Source organism: Rhinopithecus roxellana, chromosome 6, assembly GCF_007565055.1.
Source record: "Rhinopithecus roxellana isolate Shanxi Qingling chromosome 6, ASM756505v1, whole genome shotgun sequence".
NCBI lineage: Eukaryota > Metazoa > Chordata > Mammalia > Primates > Cercopithecidae > Rhinopithecus > Rhinopithecus roxellana.
The window spans coordinates 70353966-70373093 of record NC_044554.1 but is presented as its reverse complement, the minus strand read 5'-3'; the positions used below and the strand labels follow the sequence as shown (position 1 = coordinate 70373093).

The window sequence follows — 19128 nt, the reverse complement described above, 5'->3', positions numbered from 1 at the left end:
CATGATGAATGATCTTTTTAATGTATTTGTTGAATTCAGTTTGTTAGTATTTTATTGAGGATTTTTGCAACAATATTCATAAGGGATATTTCTCTGTAATATCCTTTTATATGTGTCTTTTTCTGGTTTTGGTACCAAGGTAATACTGGACTCGTAGCATTTGAAATTATTCCTTCCTGTATTTTTGGAATAGTTTGAGTAGGATTGATATTATTTCTTCTTCAAATATTTGGAAGAATTCAGCAGTGAAGTCATTGGGTCCCAGGCTTTTCTTTACTGGAAGAATTTTTTTATGGCTTCAATCTCATTACTTGCTATTAGTTTGTTCAGGTTTCAGATTTCCTCATGGTTCAATCTTAATAGATTGTACATGTCTAGGAATTTGTCCATTTCTTCTAGGTTTTCTAATTTATGGGCATAGAGCTGCTCATAGTTGCTACTGATGATCCTTTGAATTCTGCAGTATCAGCTACAATTACTCCTTTATCATCTCTGATTTTACATATTTGGATCTTTTCTCTTACTTTCTTAGTTTGGCTAAAGATTTGCCAATTTTGTTTAACTTTTTTTAAAATCACAACTCTTAGTTTTTGTTGATTTTTGGTATTGTTTTCTTTATTTCAATTTAACTTAATTCTACTCTGATCTTTTCTTCTACTGACTTTGGGTTTGGTTTGCTCTTGCTTTTCTCGTTCTTTAAGATGCATCATTAGGTTATTTGAAGTTTTTCTTTTTTTTTTAATGCAGGCACTTAGAGCTATAAACTTCCCTCTTGGTACTGTTTTTTGCTGTATTCCATAGATTTTGATATATTGTGTTTCCATTAACATTTGTTTCAAAAAATTTTTCAATTTCCTTCTATATTTCTTTATTGACCCACTGGTCATTCAGGAGCATATTGTTTAATTTCCACATGCTTTTATAGTTTCCAAAATTCCTCTTGAATTTGATTATTAGTTTTATTCTATTGTGGTTAGAGAAGATGTTTGCTATTATTTAAATTTTTTGAATGTTTTAAGACTTCTTTTGTGACCTAACATATGGTCTATCCTTGAGAATGGTCCATGTGCTGCGGAAAAGAATGTGTATACTGTAGTCATTTGATGAAATGTTCTGTAAATATCTGTTAGATCCATTTGGCCTATAGTGCAGATTAAGTCCAATGTTTCTTTTTTGATTTTCTGTTTGGAAGGTCCATCTAATGCTGAAGGTGGGGTGTTGAAGTCTTTAGCTATTATTGTATTGAGATCTCTCTCTCTCTCTCTCTCTCTCTCTCTCTCTCTCTAATAATATCTGCTTTATATATGTGGGAGCTCTCATGTCGGTTGCATATATATTTACAACTATTATATCCTCTTGCTGGATTGACCCCTTTATCACTATATAGTGACTCTTCTTATACTTTTTGTCATGAAATCTATTTTGCCTGATATAGGTATAGTAACTCCTGCTCCTTTTTGGTTTCCATTGGCATGGAATATCTTTTTCTATCTCTTTGTTTTCAGTCAACTTGTGTCTTTATTTGGTAAGTGTGTTTCTTGTAGGCAACTGTCCAATAGATCTTGTTTTTTATCCATGTAACCACTCTATGTCTTTGGATTGGAGAGTTTAATCCATTTATATTCAATGTTACTATTGATTAGTAAGGACTTACTCTTGCCATTTTGTTATTTGTTTTCTAGTTGTCTTGTGGTCTTTTCTTTTATCTCTACCTCATTCACTAAAAGGAAGCTTTTAGTCAAGGTGAGTTTCTCTAGTGATATGGTTTAGTTTCTTGCTTTTTATTTTTTATGTATACAGTGAGGCTTGATGTTCTAATGTACTATGGCTCAGCTAGCACTCAAACCATAAGACATAGTCCTTCCCACTCTCCCTCCCCTTTCCAAAGGCAGTGAAAGCTCACCCTGTGTCCACTGCCACCACAGATCCATGGGGAGCATTGCCAAACTACCACTGATGTTCCCTTAAGGTCCAAGCGCTCTTCAGTCAGCTTGTGTGAATACTGCCTGGCCTGGGACTCACCTTTCAGGGCAGTGGGCTCGCCTTCCTTCCCAGGACAGGTCCATAAATGCCATCCAAGAACCAAGTCAAGGAATCAGAGACCTTAAGAACCTGCTTGGTGCTCCACCCCTGTGGCCAAGCTGGTACCTAAAGTGCAAGTCAAAGTCCCCTTTATTTTTTCCTTTGCTTTTGTCAAGCAGCAGGAGTCTCACCCCATAGCCCTCACAGGTAAGAATGCACTGATTCTCACCTGAAGCCAGCATCTCTTAGTGTCTCACCCAAAGCCCTTGATGTAGTATTTGAGTCTTGCTGCTGGTTTTTCAGGGGCCAAGAGCTTTTTTTTTTTTAGATAAAGTCTCACTCTGTTGCCCAAGCTGGAGTGCAGTGGCTTGATCTCGGCTCACCACAACCTCTGCCTCCCAAGTTCAAGTGATTCTCCTGCCTCAGCTTCCCGAGTAGCTGGGACTACAGACCTGTGCCACCATGACCAGCTAATTTTTATATTTTTAGTAGAGATGGGGTTTCACTATGTTGGCCAGCCTGGTCTCGAGCTCCTGACCTCGTGATCCACCCACCTCGGGCTCCCACAGTGCTGGAATCAGAGGCGTGAACCACCACGGCTGGCTGACGACGAGCTCTTTAGTTAACAGGTGGTGCATCCTCCCAGGACTGGGTCTTTTCCTTCAAGAAAACAGATTTCATTCTGGCCCAGTGTGTCTAGAAATGTCATCCCAAAAGTAGGGCTTGGAAAGGGGGCCAGTGCCCTAACTTGCTGTGACTGAGCTGTTATACAAGATGCAAGACAAAGTCCTCTCCACTCTTCCCTCTCCTCTCTTCTCCTGTCCTCGAGCAGTAGGAAGGAGTCTTTTTTTTTTGGAGCTGCAATCTGTGCAACTGTGAGTTAGTGAAGAGATGATGTCAGGACTCCCTTAGCTGCCCTGTCTGGTGTCCCAGTAGGCTACATTCCCCCAACACAAGTCCTCTGGCTCTAGGCCCAGTTCAGCACTAGGAGATGCCTAGGAGTTGTAGTTTTTGTGGCCTAGACTTCCTTTCAGGTTTATTTTTGGCCCCAGAACACTTTAGCCCGCAGTGGTGAGGGTTGTGGGAAGTCAAGTTCCAACTGCTGGGATGGGCACTTCTTCTCTGGCTAGGGCTGGTTTAAATGCTCCCTCAGTGTGTGGGCATCTGCTGAGTTTGGTCCAGTTTTTCTTTCTGCTATGACAGGGCAGCACTAATTTCAATGCCTCACAATTGCTTTTCCCCACCTCTCCCCATAGCACAAGAATGTTCTCTGCAACATGCTGCCACTGCCAGGGAATGAGGGAGGGGCAGCATCTGTGATTTTAGACTGTTTTCTCTACCTCTTCAGTGCCTCTTTCAATGATATGAAATTAAAAAGAGCTACTGTGAGTGCTCACCTGATTTTTGGTCCTTATGAAGGAGCTTTTCTGTGTGTAGATAGATGTTAAATTGGTGTCCTTGCATGGTGTACTATCCACGGAGCCTTCTATTCCACCATCTTGCTCTGCCCCTTTCTGCCTGAACTGTTGACCCACAAAAATAATGAGATAATAAATGTGTGCTGTTTTAAGCCACTAAGTTGATTGCCATTTGTAAGGTAGCAGTAGAAGAGGAATACACAGGGAAACCTATTAGAAGACAAAGAAAGTTCCTCGGAAGTAGGGTAGAGTGGAGTAGATATTAGTTTACATGTGAAGATAAACAGAAGGCAATAGATTTTATATATACTTGGAATAAAACATAGGAAATAGAGAAAAGATGTCATTATGTTGAAATGGTGAAGTCTGAGGGGAGGTTGGGTTGGCAGGAGGGCAGGGGAGAGGTGGCAGATCAAGCATGCTGTTTTGGGATGTGATGATTTGATATGTCCCTCAGTTTTCAAAGTGGTCATGTTGGAATGCAGCTGGATAAATAAGTCTGAAATTCAGAGCAGAGGGCAGGGATAGAGTTATAAAATTGGTAGTTATCAGCACATAGGTAGTATTACAAACACAGAAATGAGTCTGATAATCTGAGGAGTAATGGAGATTTAGAAGCGAAGTGCTTCTCTTGGGGCACTGTTAGTTTTAGAGGTTAGGTAGAAAGTAGGAATGAGCAGATGAGCTAAGCACTTTTAATTTTATCAAAAATCCTGTGAAGAAAGCATAACATTTTTATTTTACACAGGAAGAAACTGAGTCTTAGGGGGCTAAGTGGATTGCTCAAAGTCAGATTGTGTAATCAAACTGTATTTTTAACCCAGGAGGAGTTTAAAACACAACCTCTGTCCATTAAACCACCATATCCTCAATTTCAGCCCCCAGGTAAAAAGAAAAAATGCCATATATATTACAAAACATTCACAAGCTGGAGTACAAGCTTTATGTTTTTGTGGCATTTTAAAACAACTGTAGAAATGATGCCCCATAACACGGAGATGTGCTTTGACCTAAAGCACATTTATGCATCAAGGTTGACTCTTAGGAAGAGTCATTGTCACTGCATGTAACTTATATGTTATATGCAACTTATGCCCCACTGAAAAACAAATAACTTTAATACCCAGGAAATACCCAGAACATAGCTTCAAAAGAATGAATGTAGTCTTGGAAATTTATAACCTTGGAACAGATTTTGGGCATTAAGTGTCACAGTATGCTAGTATCTACACCAACTATAGACCTTTTAACTGAAGTCAGTTTTGATTATCTCTCAGATACAGCTACCTTTCCATTTTGTATGTGTGTACTTCCAGAGGATTTTCTTCAAAATATTAAATATTTATCATTCATGATCCAGGCTGAGATTTTTAACAGCAATGGCAAAAGTAGAGCAGTAGCAATAACAACAGCTAACATTATTGACAAGTTACTATGTGCCAGACCCTCTGCTAGAGCCACATGTGTATTATGGCATTTAATTATTTCAATAATGTTGTAAGTTCTAATATCATCCCCATTTTACAGAAAAGGAAACTGATAGTCACAGAAGTTAAGCTAATATATGGTGAGCTTGAAATCTGGATTGAGGTCTAAGTTCAAACTCTGCCATGTTAAAATTTCTTCCATAGTATTTACCGGAGAAATTATAACTGAGAAGTATATATTGCTCATTTCTGCAGGAAAAAATCATAGTAATCTTTGAAAGTGGTTATTGCTAGGTAGTTGTTCCTCATATGTGAGGGGGAGTGGTTCTAGCAACCCCCACAGTTACCACAATCCAGAAATACTCAACTCCTGAAGTCAGTATAATCCCCATGTATATACATGAAAAGTTGACCCTCTGTGTCCACGGGTTCCACAGCCCTCAAATACTGTATTTTTGATCTGTGTTTGGTTGCAGATGTGGAACCTGTGGATATGGAGGGCCAACAGCATTTTTTGAAACAAATCTTCATATGGGTAAACCCATGCAGTTCAAACCTGTGTTGTTCAAGGGTCAACCATAATAAGTTTATATTCTTACTCTCTAATTAGTGATGTAAAACACAGTTAGCAACAGTGACTGTGTTGATCATTGATAATACAGGTTTCATCCAACATGCTTTCCCTACCCATAGATTTCACAGCTGATATCTATAAACTAAAAAATATAATTTGGTAGTCAGCAAGGTGTGAATATTTTTTGTGATAATCTTCCATTCTTTATCCAGTAGATCTTTTGTGTGTATGTTTAACCAATAGCTGTTGTATTTATTTGATGAGATTGATGCGTCAAAACCACTCTACCATGAAAGTAGTAATAGTCTCTAATAATATTTCCCTTCATAGGTTTGTTTTGATACTAAAAGATTATTCAGTTATTTAGATGATTCCCAAGAATAATTAGTACTTCATTATGTCCTAATACAGTTCATCTCTACTGATGTTTATTGATCACTGATATGGTTTGGATGTTTTTTCGCTTTAAATCTCATGTTAAATTTATGATTAACGTTGAAAGTGGGACCTAGTGAGAGGTGTTTGGGCCATGTGGGCGGATCCCTCATGAATGGCTTGGTGCCCTCCCTGTGGTAGAGTTCACAGGAACTCTGCTTGTTAAAAAGAGTCTGGGGTCTCTCCCCTGTGTCTCTTGCTTTCTTGCCATGTGATTCCCTTTTGTCTTTGCTATGACTGGAAGCTCCCTGAGGACTTCAACAGAAGCTGAGCAGATGTTGGTGTCATGCTTGTGCAGCCTGAAGAACCATTAGCCAAATTATACCTCTTTTCTTTATAAATTACCCAGTCTCAGGTGTTCCTTTATAGTAGCACAAAACAGACTAATGAAATTAACTACTTGTATCCTTTATGGGCTAATAGAAGAATAGGACAATGATTCGTTTAGCCATTACAACTTGTAATTTTCAAGGGTGATGGTGTAATCCTCAATGTTCATGTGTGAATAAGACAAGCTCATGGAAGAGTAAACATAGATTATGATTTTTAAAAGGGATGAAAATGGTGGTTAAGAAATAGCAGAACAGAGGGCCAAATGGTATTGAATCCACAAAAGTAGAGAAAGATGTTGACAGAGTTGGCTGGTGTGGGGTCCCCCAGTTCCCTCTGCTTCCTTTCTGAGTCCTGACTGAAAATTAGAGTGCCTTGACCTCTGTGTGACTCAGCCATCTGCAGGTTATTTCCCCCAGCAGGCTTACACCCAAACTGGGGACTTGAACATTCCCAGGCACTAATAAATGTATCTAGGTTTACTAAAAAGAAATTGGCCCTGGCCCCAAGCCAAATTCCTTAAACTCTACACTCTGATCCCCTTGAAGTGGGTGCACCCAGGTGGAACATTCCTTTTCTCTCATTGTTCCTCTAGAGGATTGCACTCTGTAAGTTCCCCTAATATATGCTTTGTACCAATCACCCTGGTATTTCCTTCTTCTTTCTTTGAAATCTCAATTAGCCCCATCTCAGGACTGTTTGGGCATTCCCTTGTGGAAGTTCCCCAGCTGTGGCTTTTGAGGCAACTCCAGCAAAGGGTTCAATGGAACAAAATGGCTGATTTTTCAAGAACCAGAGTAGGAAGTAATAGCTTAATTACAAGATAGTGTTTATTGACAGTAGTGTTAGAAAATGTTTGTTGATGACTGGAAGAATGTGTCAGTGGAACAAAGGGGGATAAGAATCAGGTAGAGAGCATTAAGCAAACAGGATTTTCTTTATGGAAGAGCCAATGAAAACCTAATGAATTTGTATAATTACAACAAGAGGTGGTAGAACAAAGACTATTTCCAGAACACCCTGTTGCAAGGATTTATTAAAGCTAATGGTGAATTAATCATAGGGGAGTGTAGGAATTTAAGAATTTAGGTGCCACAGCTACTACTAGATTCTAAGAATCAGAATGTCAGAAATATTTCATACTTTATAAATATCAGCCATCATCCTACATGCCTGTCTTCTACTACTGTACAAGCCCTGACTCATCCTCCATTTTGAAAATGGTCTTCTGGCTTTCAAAATACCATATGCTTCTGATACTTCTCCTACCTCGATTAACTTTGCTAATCCTCTTCCTTGTCAATATTTCCTAAGAGTCTATCCATGTCTCAATTATTTTAACATTTTTTCCTACATGACCATTTTCATGCTCAAAAAATTACTATTTGCCTATATAGAGAGACACTCAAATTTATAACGAACTCAAATGATGCATTTGCAAAAGATTGCTGAAAATCACTTTGTGGATAGGTTCTCAGCAGGCATTTCAGTGTGTCCAAATTCAAATTTATTAATTTCTCCAGTGAACCTGCACCTTCCCATGTCTTCTCAAGAAGTTCATGGCATCACTATCTGACCTTATGGACAAAAGTCCCCAGAGTTGCCCTAACCCCTTCTTACACTTAAATTCTCATATCTAGTTACTTACAACCTTCTGACTTTGCAGTGTCTTGAGTCCAAATCCTCCTATCACTTCACAACTAGCCTAGTACTGCCTTTCATCATTTGTTGGCACTTTGATCACAGACTCCTAATTGGTTTTCTGTCTCCAGACTTCTATAGTGGCAATCTAATACTGCTATTCTAAACTATGCAAAACATGCACAGACTATTTCACTCCTCCCTAAAAAACAAAACAAAACAAAACAAAACAATTACAGACTTTTTGGTACTTTGATTTAATGAATTATCTTCATTCATTTTCTCCATAAATATGGTGTTTGCCTCTTTTAAGATTATTCCAAGTCATATGGACACATTTTCTGTAGTAACCAAGGTATGTGGGACATAGTTACAGCCCTCTTTTAGGACATACCTTCTGTGATGTTTCTAGGAAGGTAACTTTTAAGGAGGCAGCCTTAAGGGTCTGGCTGGCTTTGGTTTTGGTCTTCAATCTGCTAAACTGAACCTCAACTTTCTCAACTCTAATAGTAACAATAACCACCATTTTATTTATTTATTTATTTATTTATTTATTTATTTATTTATTTTCAAACAGGGTCTCACTCTGTAACCTGGGCTGGAGTGCAGTGGTGCAATCTCAGTTTATTGCATCCTTTGCCTCCTGGGCTCAAGCCATCCTTCCACCTAAGCCTCCCGAGTAGCTAGTACTACAGGTGTGCACCACCATACCAGCTAATTTTTGTATTTTTGTAAATACAGGGTTTTGCTATGTTGTCCAGGCTCATCTCGAACTCCTGAAATTAAGCCATCTACCCACCTTGGCCTCCCAAAGTGCTGGGGTTACAGGTGTGAGCCACCACACCTGGCCAACCAACATTTATTCAGCCCATGCTTTGTCCTAGGCACTAAGTGCTAATTATTTTTTGCAAAACTCAAAACAATCGTCTAAGAGAGAGATCATATTATTTTCCTCATTTGTTTGGAAAAGCAACAGGCTTTGAGAGTTTAATAATTGTCCAAAGTCACCTAGCTGGTAAGTGAAAGAGTTGAGGTTTGAACACAGATGTTTTAACTCCCGAGTGTAGGCTTTTAATCACTGACTATATACCACCTCTATAGCAAGGATATCCAGGATATAAGTACACTATAATGCATGTAAATTATCTAGCAAGGACTCAATACATCTCTCTATCTTCTCACCTATAGGTCAAAAAAAAAAAATACTTCTACATTTTTACATTTTAATTTTTTTCTCATATTTATGTTTTGTCTAGACAATCGGATGAAATATTCTTCCTGGCAGGTTTTATTTCTTGCATTGTACAAAATAAATCAAAACTGTGCATTGCACATTGCCAATTCTCAAGAAATGCTTATTAATTGAATGAATGAATGAATGAAGGTCTGTTTTTATGTGTATTGAATAACTTTTAGCTTTCTCAGAATTCATTGTTTTTGTTTGCTTTATGTAAAAAGGAACACAAAATACATTTTAAATATTATTATATATACATTATATATAAAGAGATTGCATATGAAACATTATGTATATCAAAAGAATAGAAATATAAGGCTTCAAAATACGTTATATAATTTCTTCCTCCAAAAGTTTATTTGTAAGATGGCACCTTTCTGTAAATGTCAATGGTATGAAGCCATTAACTCTGAGGTTTCATGCATCCTTTGGAGCTGGCAAGGCTCCAAAATGAAATTGTTCAAAAGGATCATTGGTATTACTCTAAAAGTTTACCAGTAATATCAGGAGGAAAAGGTGGCATTATGTATTTTAAGCTTCTATAATATTTTCCATTGAAATTTAATGCATTCCATTTTATTATTGCTTTGAAATGCTACCATGTTTTGTAGGGCCAACATTTAAGCAAAATTTTAATGAATATCTAATTTGTTTAATACTATCAATTATATTTTTTTCACATAAGGTTATTTTCCCTTCTATTCTGGTATTTTGTATCAGAAAAGAATTCTTTGAATTTTTTCCAGTTTGCATATAATTTCTAATATAAAGACAATCTTTTGAAGACAAACAACATTATGTTTCAAAGTATATTTTAAGCATTCTCTAAATTTAAAGGACTTTTTGGCCGAATCCCCATGATTAGGAGAAGTAGAAGATTAGAAAACCAGTGAAAATAGTTACTAAAACCTTTTGCTGAAAGTGCTATAATGCTCTTAATCTGTCATTACAAATGGATTAGTGCATTCAATAAATCAAGGGAAAAGTTAAACAAAATTTGGTTGATATACTCTGGAAGATCACAAAGACCAAAGCAACCTCAATATTAATTACATTGACTGTATCAACTGCTTTCATGGGAATGATGGAAACCAGCAGTTCTCTAATATCAACAAAAATAAAGCATAAGAATTTGGTCTAGATATTAGAAAAAGAAATTCACAGAGGGGAACTAAGATGTAGAACCTCTTCCCTTAGAGAATTCATGACAAAGGATATAAGTCATTTAAAAAACGATGTCAGGTGTATTTCCTATCTTGAATTAGGGGATACGTTGGATAAGTCTTCACTGGTACTGTGAATTTCAGAAGCCTCTCATTTATAAACCAAAAGCCTTTTAAAGTTTTCTAAATCAGTAGTTGGAGTGTACATGATGGATGTGTATTCATAGAAACGATACTCTTGGAGGTCTGTTTAATATTGATCCTAAACTCCTATACCAGTGTTCTTTGAACACAAATACCCATTCTTTCTAGAATGGAGATTGACATTTTTTGAGTCTTGGATTTCTTAGCGAATCTATGCATGCACAACACTTTGCAAATAATTTCAGAAAATTCATAGAGTCTATGAATCTACTTCGCAGAGTGTGGTTCTCCTGCCTCTGAACTCTAATTTTTCTGTGAACCCAAATCCTGTTCCTAGGCTTTCTCAATCCTGTCTATCTTCTTGAAATTCTGGGTATTATCTGTTCTTTTAGTAGAACCAGTCCGAGTGCTTATATGACACCATGGACTTTCATGCTATTGTTTCAATGATACTTACACAGCGCAAAATATTTTTACATAGTTTACTTTATGCAATTCTCACAATAACCCTATGAACTATGATGATTTTACATATGAAAAAAATAAGTCTTGGGAGAATCATGGACCTTTTTGTTGTTGTTAAATTCACAATGTGGCCAGGTGCAGTGGCTCATGCCTGTAATCCCAGCACTTTGGGAGGCAAGGCAGGTGGATCACTTGAGATCAGGAGTTTGAGACCAGCCTGGCCAACATGACAAAACCCCATGTCTACTAAAAATACAAAAATTAGCTGGGTATTATGGTGCATGCCTGTAATCCCAGCTACTCAGGAGGCTGAGGCATGATAATCACTTGGCGAAAGTTGCAGTGAGCTGAGATTGTACCAAATGTCCTCCAGTCTGGGCGACAGAGTGAGACTCTGTCTCAACAAAACAAATAAGTAAGTAAAATAATTCACAGTGTAAGTACCTGCAAATTGAGGATTTTTTAACCCAAGTATTCTACCTGTTGAATCCACAGATTCCCATTTTCTGCAGTGGATTGTCATCACAGTTCCAAACATGTTAAGAGTCACATATCTGTAGAATACTTTATTACTGACATTTATTGTAATTGTTCAATCTTTCAAATCTTTTCTGAATTCCAAAGTCAAGCCCCCCATAATTAATACCTCTGTTCACCATTCATTATTTAAGTTCACATGTTGGTCCCCAAACCCTACATAAATTGTCCAAAGAAAATAATTCCTTTCCATTTTAGTTAACTATCATATGTGGTATTACTTTCAATGAAAAATGTTTTTCCTGTTTGTTTAGAGTGGTCAGCCAAGAGTTATCTCCTCTGAGCTGACCTGGGAAATCTGTTGGCACAAGTTAACTCAATATTCCTAAATACTTAACTCTCAGTACAAAGGAAGGTCTGTAGACCTATAGATGTCCTGAAGGGAAACAAAGGAGAGTTAACATAACATCTCTGTACTTGGATTCTCTGAATCCCAGGTAAGAATAATTTTTACAATTTGTGTGCTGCCCATATGTTAAATCACCAATCCAATAAGGTTACTTACGTATTGAAATACTCAGCAAAGATCAAGTTGGTGGAGGTACCAGTGATTGTTGTCAGTCCACCAACAGTAGAAGAGTAGGCAATGCACAAACACATAAGTTTACATATCATGTGGCCCTTCTTTGTTCGATATTTGGTTCCCATGCCTGAGTTCTGTTCAACAACAACAAAAAAGTACCATGAGAACTGCTCTATATTTGTTATGGACTGAATGTTTGTGTCCCACCACCCCCACCAATTCATATGTTGAAACCCTAACTCCTGATGCGATAGTATTTGGCAATGAGGCATTTGGAAGATACTGACCCTTCCTTTGAGGATGTGGCCCTGGTCTGATGAGATTATGTCCTTATAAGAGGACACATCAGAGAGCTTGATTCCTCTCTCTCTCTCTGTTTCTGCTATGGAGAAAGTCACAAGAAGGTGACTGTCTGTAATGCCAGGAGAGAGTCCTCACCAGACACTGACCCTGCCAGACCCTGATCCAGTCTTCAGAACTGTGAGATATAAATTTTTATGGTTTAAGCCACTTAGTTTGTGCTGTTTTGTTACGGTGATGTGAGCTGACTAATACAGCATTTATCTTTCCATCAATGGAGATGTAGCAATAACAGTATTTAAGCCGAAACCACTGAAATATTTTAAAAATCCAATTTCATTCATTACTTCATCCTTCTTTCTTGTCCCTTACTCAACTCTTCCCCCATGTCTTCCCTTCTCACCACTACTCCCAAAGCTTTTCTGTTGATACTGGTGATACATACTTAATAAGTCCCTAAACTTCTTTTGGAAAGGTTTCCCCACCGATGCACCTTAATGGATGATTCCCAGGGGATATCACTCCTGAAATTGAATGTTTTCAATACCATATACCTCAGCATTGAGAGATAAGTCAGTGTCCTCTTTGCTCCCCACTGTCTTTTCCAGAACATTAATCCTCCACTCACACAAAAAATAAATCCTTTTTTTAAAGAATCATGTAACTTGGATATCTCTTTCTCTCCCCATTCCTTTGACCATTGTATTTTGATCTCCTGGTCACCCACTGCTGTCATTTAAGATAACATTTGCACTCAGCACATAATTATCTTCCTTACTCCAAATCTTGTCAGCGACTGAATAATGACTATACTATGCTCATGAATAGCCCTTTAAATATCCTGGCCCCACACATTTTTGATCTTACTTCCAGCAATTTTCAGTTCTCCACCTCAGTCACCCCACCCCCGTAGTTACACCTTGAACAATGGCACATCCTGAAATGGTTTCACTTGGGGAATCACTAGACCAAATGTAAGTGTTTTAGTTACGAGATGACTTTCTAGGGTGCAAGCCAAAAGCAACTTCATTCTTTCTCTCACCCATGACCCTGTAAACACACTTTGTTGGTTTGATTCTTCCTCTTCCTGTGGTGAAATTCAAAGAAGAAACAATAACTTTTCAAGGTCATTTCATTTAATGAATAGTTTTTCAGTTATGTTTAGTCAGAAGAATAGCTTCATTTCAGTAGTTAAAATAAACAGTGCCCTATTTAGTAAGAAAAATTTCACATTTTAAACTTAAGCATTCTCTTGTCCCCTAGATCAGGCCTGCTTGAAAGCCCATAACTGGAAGGAGGTTTGTGAGTTTGACTTTCTCTTTCTCTCCTAGTTCCAATTCTTCTCACCACTTGCTACACTCAGTTTCTAAATCTTCAACATTTGGAATGTCAAGAGAAGAACAGGATCAGGAGAGGAGTGGTAAGGATTAGGAGAGGTCTTATTTGACTGTTTATTAATTTAAAAATGGCTTTAGTACTTTCCAGGCGTGGTGAATGTTTGAAATTACTCCCTTTGATGGGCAATTTTATGGGATTTTATGAGACTCCTATTATCCAAATAAGAACATCAGATTGTTGTTCTTTCTATGTAGGTTACACACATCTTCTGCCTGGTGGCGTATGACACACTCATGGTGTCTGCATGTGATAGTCTACCTGGTCTTTTTATATTGAGATCAACTTATGCTGTCAAAAACCCCTCCTGGAGGAAGTCATCTTTCAAATGATCCCAAATGACAGTCCTCCCACATGTTTCCTTCATATAGTCCAAGGGACACAGTCACCTCTGTCTTGTTGTCAGTGACAGTGCAACTGAAACTTGATTAGGTAAGGAAATTCAGTCATGACATTTTACCTTCTAATTTTTCAAGAATGTGCCAAACACTAATCTATTGACCTTTTCTAAGTCTAGCGTGGAAGATAATAAGTTCTCCAAGTAGTAGTTTCTTAACATCTATCACACCTTGGTAAGTAGGAGACTCTTCCCTTCTTTCAACTCTTCCCTTCTTTCAACTGTGATGGTACAAGTGGCAGGGGGCAGGGCATTAGGAAAATACTCCAACTTTCTCAGCCTTCTCATTTTAACACTAAGTTTAAGAGTCTAAAACTGTTTTTTGGTCACCTCACTTGCAAGTCCTGTGGAAATGAAATGCAAAAATACTTAAGGTGTGTGGTTGATATTATATTTACTCAGGGGTAGAAAGAGTATCATTTAACCATCCTAGTTATCAATAAATTGGCATAGTTATTACAGTTTCTTCTTCCAACTTTGCTGCTGAATTAATTCTATCTCTACAGTCCTTCAACTGCACTGGCAAATCTAGGTCAATGAAGTATATAGTTATGGCCAGTTATGGTCCTCTCCTTTCTTTACTTCCATCCTTATTCAGTTGAGATTCCATGGTACATCATTTCAATAAATTGTCTTAACAAAACTCCGAACTCTCTTTCTTGTCTTTTCTTGAATGGTAGTTCTTTATGAAAATTCCAACTGATTTATAAACCCAACCATTCTCTCTCTCCATGTCATGTCTGCTTCTGAGTAGCCAGCTACTGTTGCTAAAAATTACATGCACAGTAAAGCAGATGGGATCATTCATGATCACAAACATCCAATGCTGTAATGATGTTGCTCCTCTACCCTAGCATGTTTGCATAACCAAATTACTCTACCTGTTTCCACAAGGAAATATAAAACCTTCTTTATTATCTTTATATGTCCCTCTTAATGCTCCTTCTCAGTCTTTGCAAGTAGCTTTGCCTCCTACTTCCCAGAGAAAATAGAAACCAGCATACAATAGTATCATGGTGAAATGTAGAAACCTACTTGCATTTGCCCCATCTTCTTGTTCTCTACATAATTAATAGAGTCAATGTTTCTCCTCCAACTTCTTGTTTCTGAACTACAGTCTCTCAGGTTTTCTCAGAAACCTTCCACTACAGACTATTGGAATTTTCATCAACATTTAATTATTTTTGAGCCATTTTTACAGAAGAAAAACAAGAAAGACTTCTTAACCCTCCACTCAAACTATTGTCCTCCCTCATCTCCATTTTCACAGCCAAACCTATTGAAAGAGTTGTTTACATTCACTGACTCCATTTTCTTAAACACTTCCATCTAGCTTGTCTCCTCATTCCACCCACAATGCACTTCCTGTGATTATCAGTAATTTCCTCAGGGCTACTTTCTTTCTTTTTTTTTTTTTTTGAGACGGAGTCTTGCTCTCTCGCCCAGGCTGGAGTGCAGTGGCCGGATCTCAGCTCACTGCAAGCTCCGCCTCCCGGGTTCACGCCATTCTCCTGCCTCAGCCTCCGGAGTAGCTGGGACTACAGGTGCCCGCCACCTCGCCCGGCTAGTTTTTCTTTGTATTTTTTAGTAGAGACGGGGTTTCACCGTGTTAGCCAGGATGGTCTCGATCTCCTGACCTCGTGATCCGCCCGTCTCGGCCTCCCAAAGTGCTGGGATTACAGGCTTGAGCCACCGCGCCCGGCCCCTCAGGGCTACTTTCAATAGGAACCTTTCAATCTCAACTTTGTAGTTCCCTTTGCAAGCATCTAAAAGAATTTATCTCTTCTTTTTACTGAAAAAACTCTGCTTTGAGTTTCTGTGATATCTCACTCTTTGGGTTTTTCTATCTCTGCCTGTTTTTCTGTCTCCCTTGCCAGTTTTTTTTTTTTTTTTTTTTTTTTGCCTTCTATCCTTCCTTAAAACTGGAATTTCTTTAAACTGTCACAGGCCCTTGTCTGTCCTCACTCTAATAATTCTCCTTTAAAAATATCTTATTTTTTATTGATTTAATGACTATTTTTATGCCAGATCACCAAACTTCTGTCTTCAGCCAGGGTCCTCCATCTAGACCCATGTATCCAATTGCCTGTTCAACATAATTTGAGGGCCAGGCACAGTGGCTCATGCCTAGAATCTCAGCACTTTGGGAGACCGAGGCAGGTGGATCACTTGAAGTCAGGGAGTTCTAGACCAGCCTGGTCAACATGGTGAAACCCTGTCTCTACTAAAAATACAAAAATTAGCCATGTGTGGTTGCGGGCACCTATAATCCCAGCTACTTGGGAGACTGAGGAAGGAGAATTTCTTGAACCTGGGAGGCGGAGGTTGCAGTGAGCTGAGATTGCACCACTGCACTCCACACTCCAGACTGAGCAATAGAGCAAGACCTGTCTCAAAACAAAACAAAACTCTCTCTCTGTGTATATATATATATATATATATATATATATATATATATATATATTTGAATATATATATATGTCTGTGTGTGTATATATATATATATAGAGAGAGAGAGAGAATGTCTGCAATAAAACTCCAATCTGAAAATGTTCAGGACCAAGCCTTTTACTTCTTTTGTCAAACCTAGTTCGTCAGGATCACTTATATAAACTAATGTCATCACCATCACTATCATAACAAATACTTATAGCATCCTTAGCATGTAATAAGCACTGGTTCAAGTTAAAATCAATTAAATGTTTTAATTCATTTAAGTCTTACAATATAATGAGGTGGGTACTATTATAACGTCATTTTGTAAATAAAAGACATAGAGAAGTTAAGTGAATTGTTCGAGGTCCCAGAGCCTGAAAATGACAGACTTGGGTTTTGAAACCATGTAGTCTTGCTTTAGAGCTCATACTGTCAGCCACTTTGGTATAATATATTGCTTGCCTTCCTTGAAGCCATTATCTTCCTCATCCCATCAAATTCTGTCAATTGTATCTACTGAAATATGCCTGGACTCTGTTCAATATTCTCCATCTCCACTGTTTTCACCGTGGTCTCAGTCAACATTATCTCCGGCCTAGGTTAATAAAATAATGTGTTTATGGATCTTCTTGCATCAATTCTTGCTTATTACAGACTCATTCTACAGACTTCAGCCTTTAAACAAAAATATAAATGTAGTTAAGGAATATGCAATCACTTATTATCTTTTGTCTTCTTGTGTTTGCATATTTCTTAAATACATTTGTACTTTTTTTTAGGCTGCTGTGTATAGGAAAGGTCTGAAATAGGCAAGCACTGATGCAAGGACAACCATAAAGGGATTATTACAGTAACTCAGACCACATTTTCTTTATCCATTCATCATCTATCGAGGGACACTTAAGTTGTTCCCCTAACTTGGCTATTGTGAATAATGCTGCAACGAATATGGGGAAGCAGATATATCTTTAACATACTGATTTCATTTTGGGGGTACATATATCCAGAAGTGAGATTGCTGGATAACATGGTACTTCTTTTGTTTTTCTAATTTTTTGAGGAATCTCTATATTGTTTTCCATAATGGTTGCACCAATTTACATTGCTGCTAACAGTGTACAAGCGTTCTCTCTTCTCCAGGATGAACAGAAGAAATGCCATCTTCCATACAGATGAGCATGCTATTTGAGACATTATTAAAATATCTTTTTGAAAAGTCATGATAAGGAAAAAATTACTACTCACTAAAATTCATCATAGATATGAAAATGGCATTTAGCATGGCAGGGTCAGGTGCATTGGATTGTAATTTACCTTTCAGTTTCTAATTAACTTTAAGGTCAACCCATAAAGGACTCTATGCTTCACCCAAAATAAACTAATTTAGAAACGTCTCCCTTTCCCTTATAATTTATACATGGAAATCATTTGTATTTTCCATATGATAAAAAATTCCATTGACATTTGACACAAAATAAGTGGTATGTAAATAAGATAGGGAAATAAGTTTAAAAATTCTTATGAATCATACAAAGTGACAATTGAAATTTGGGGCTTAACATTAAATATTTTACTATAGGAAAGACTTCAAACACAAACCAGAAAGTGATGCATAATTTGAATATTATTAAATTGATAATAAGAATGGAAACTTAAAATATGCAATGTTTATATGATTTCTCTTTGTCACCTTAAAACTTTCGAAAATATAAATAAAGAAAAAATTGGATTTCATATAAAAGCTTAACTATAAATATATGCATATATATAGAATTATTAAAAGACATTGGAAGATATAAAACAAAAAAATCAAAACAGAAACAGATTAATGTTTGCCATGCTTTATGCCTTATGAATTAACTATACATTTTTTATTAATAAGGACCTTTAAAATATACATTATTGTTACTGCACATGAGCTAATGTTTATGCAAATATCATCGACAATTTATAAAGGCATTAAAATTCAGGGTAAAAATTCTACGCTAATACTAATATATCATAATACAAATCAAAGGTTAAGAGGAAGAGTTTTTGAAGTGGAATGGTGAATGCACCCTACTTTTTATCTACCCAGTAAACATGAGCTCCATGCATTCAAATTTATTGTTATTTTTACCGAGTGCTTGTGTTCACTGGGCTGAACTCGTAGAAGAGACGATACGAAAGTAAAGGGTAAATAGGGCTCTTAGGAAAGCCTGAAATGAGTCACTAATCGAGCCAACTAGTGGTACAGAAATTATACAAAGGGGGCAGATATCACAGGTATCACAGCAGATTAATCTTTAGTCTTCTGCCCAGATCGTACTTTCAGCCTGTGGCCACAGGACATTGTCACAGGTATATTGTGAATGGAAAAGTACTTGTGTTGTAATATATAAGGAGATTTATGTGATATGAAAAGTACAAAGTTATGTAAAATTTTAAAGCAAAAATATTTCTACATACATACATGTGCCTGAAATGAAACATATATATATATATGTGTGTGTGTTTGTGTGACTGAAATGAAATATATCAGAATACCAACAACAGTTATTTCTTGATCATGCGATTAGGGGTATCCTCCATCTTCTTGATACTTTTTGAAACTTTTATAGCCAGAAATAAGTTTTTTTTTTTTTTAACACGTAAAGGAATGATAGACTATTAGGGCAGACAGGTAGTTAGAGATTATCTGGTAT

The 19128-nt window shown here is 37.3% G+C and overlaps 1 protein-coding gene across 1 annotated transcript in view; it reads right to left on the bottom strand.

The window, feature by feature from the left end:
* SLC13A1 (solute carrier family 13 member 1) overlaps window positions 1-19128 on the bottom strand; it is a 90783-nt gene that overhangs the window by 25985 nt on the left and 45670 nt on the right. Inside the window, exon 7 of the mRNA XM_010367979.1 lies at window positions 11899-12050. Coding sequence (XP_010366281.1) covers window positions 11899-12050 — 152 coding nt within the window. The remainder of the gene's footprint in view (window positions 1-11898; window positions 12051-19128) is intronic.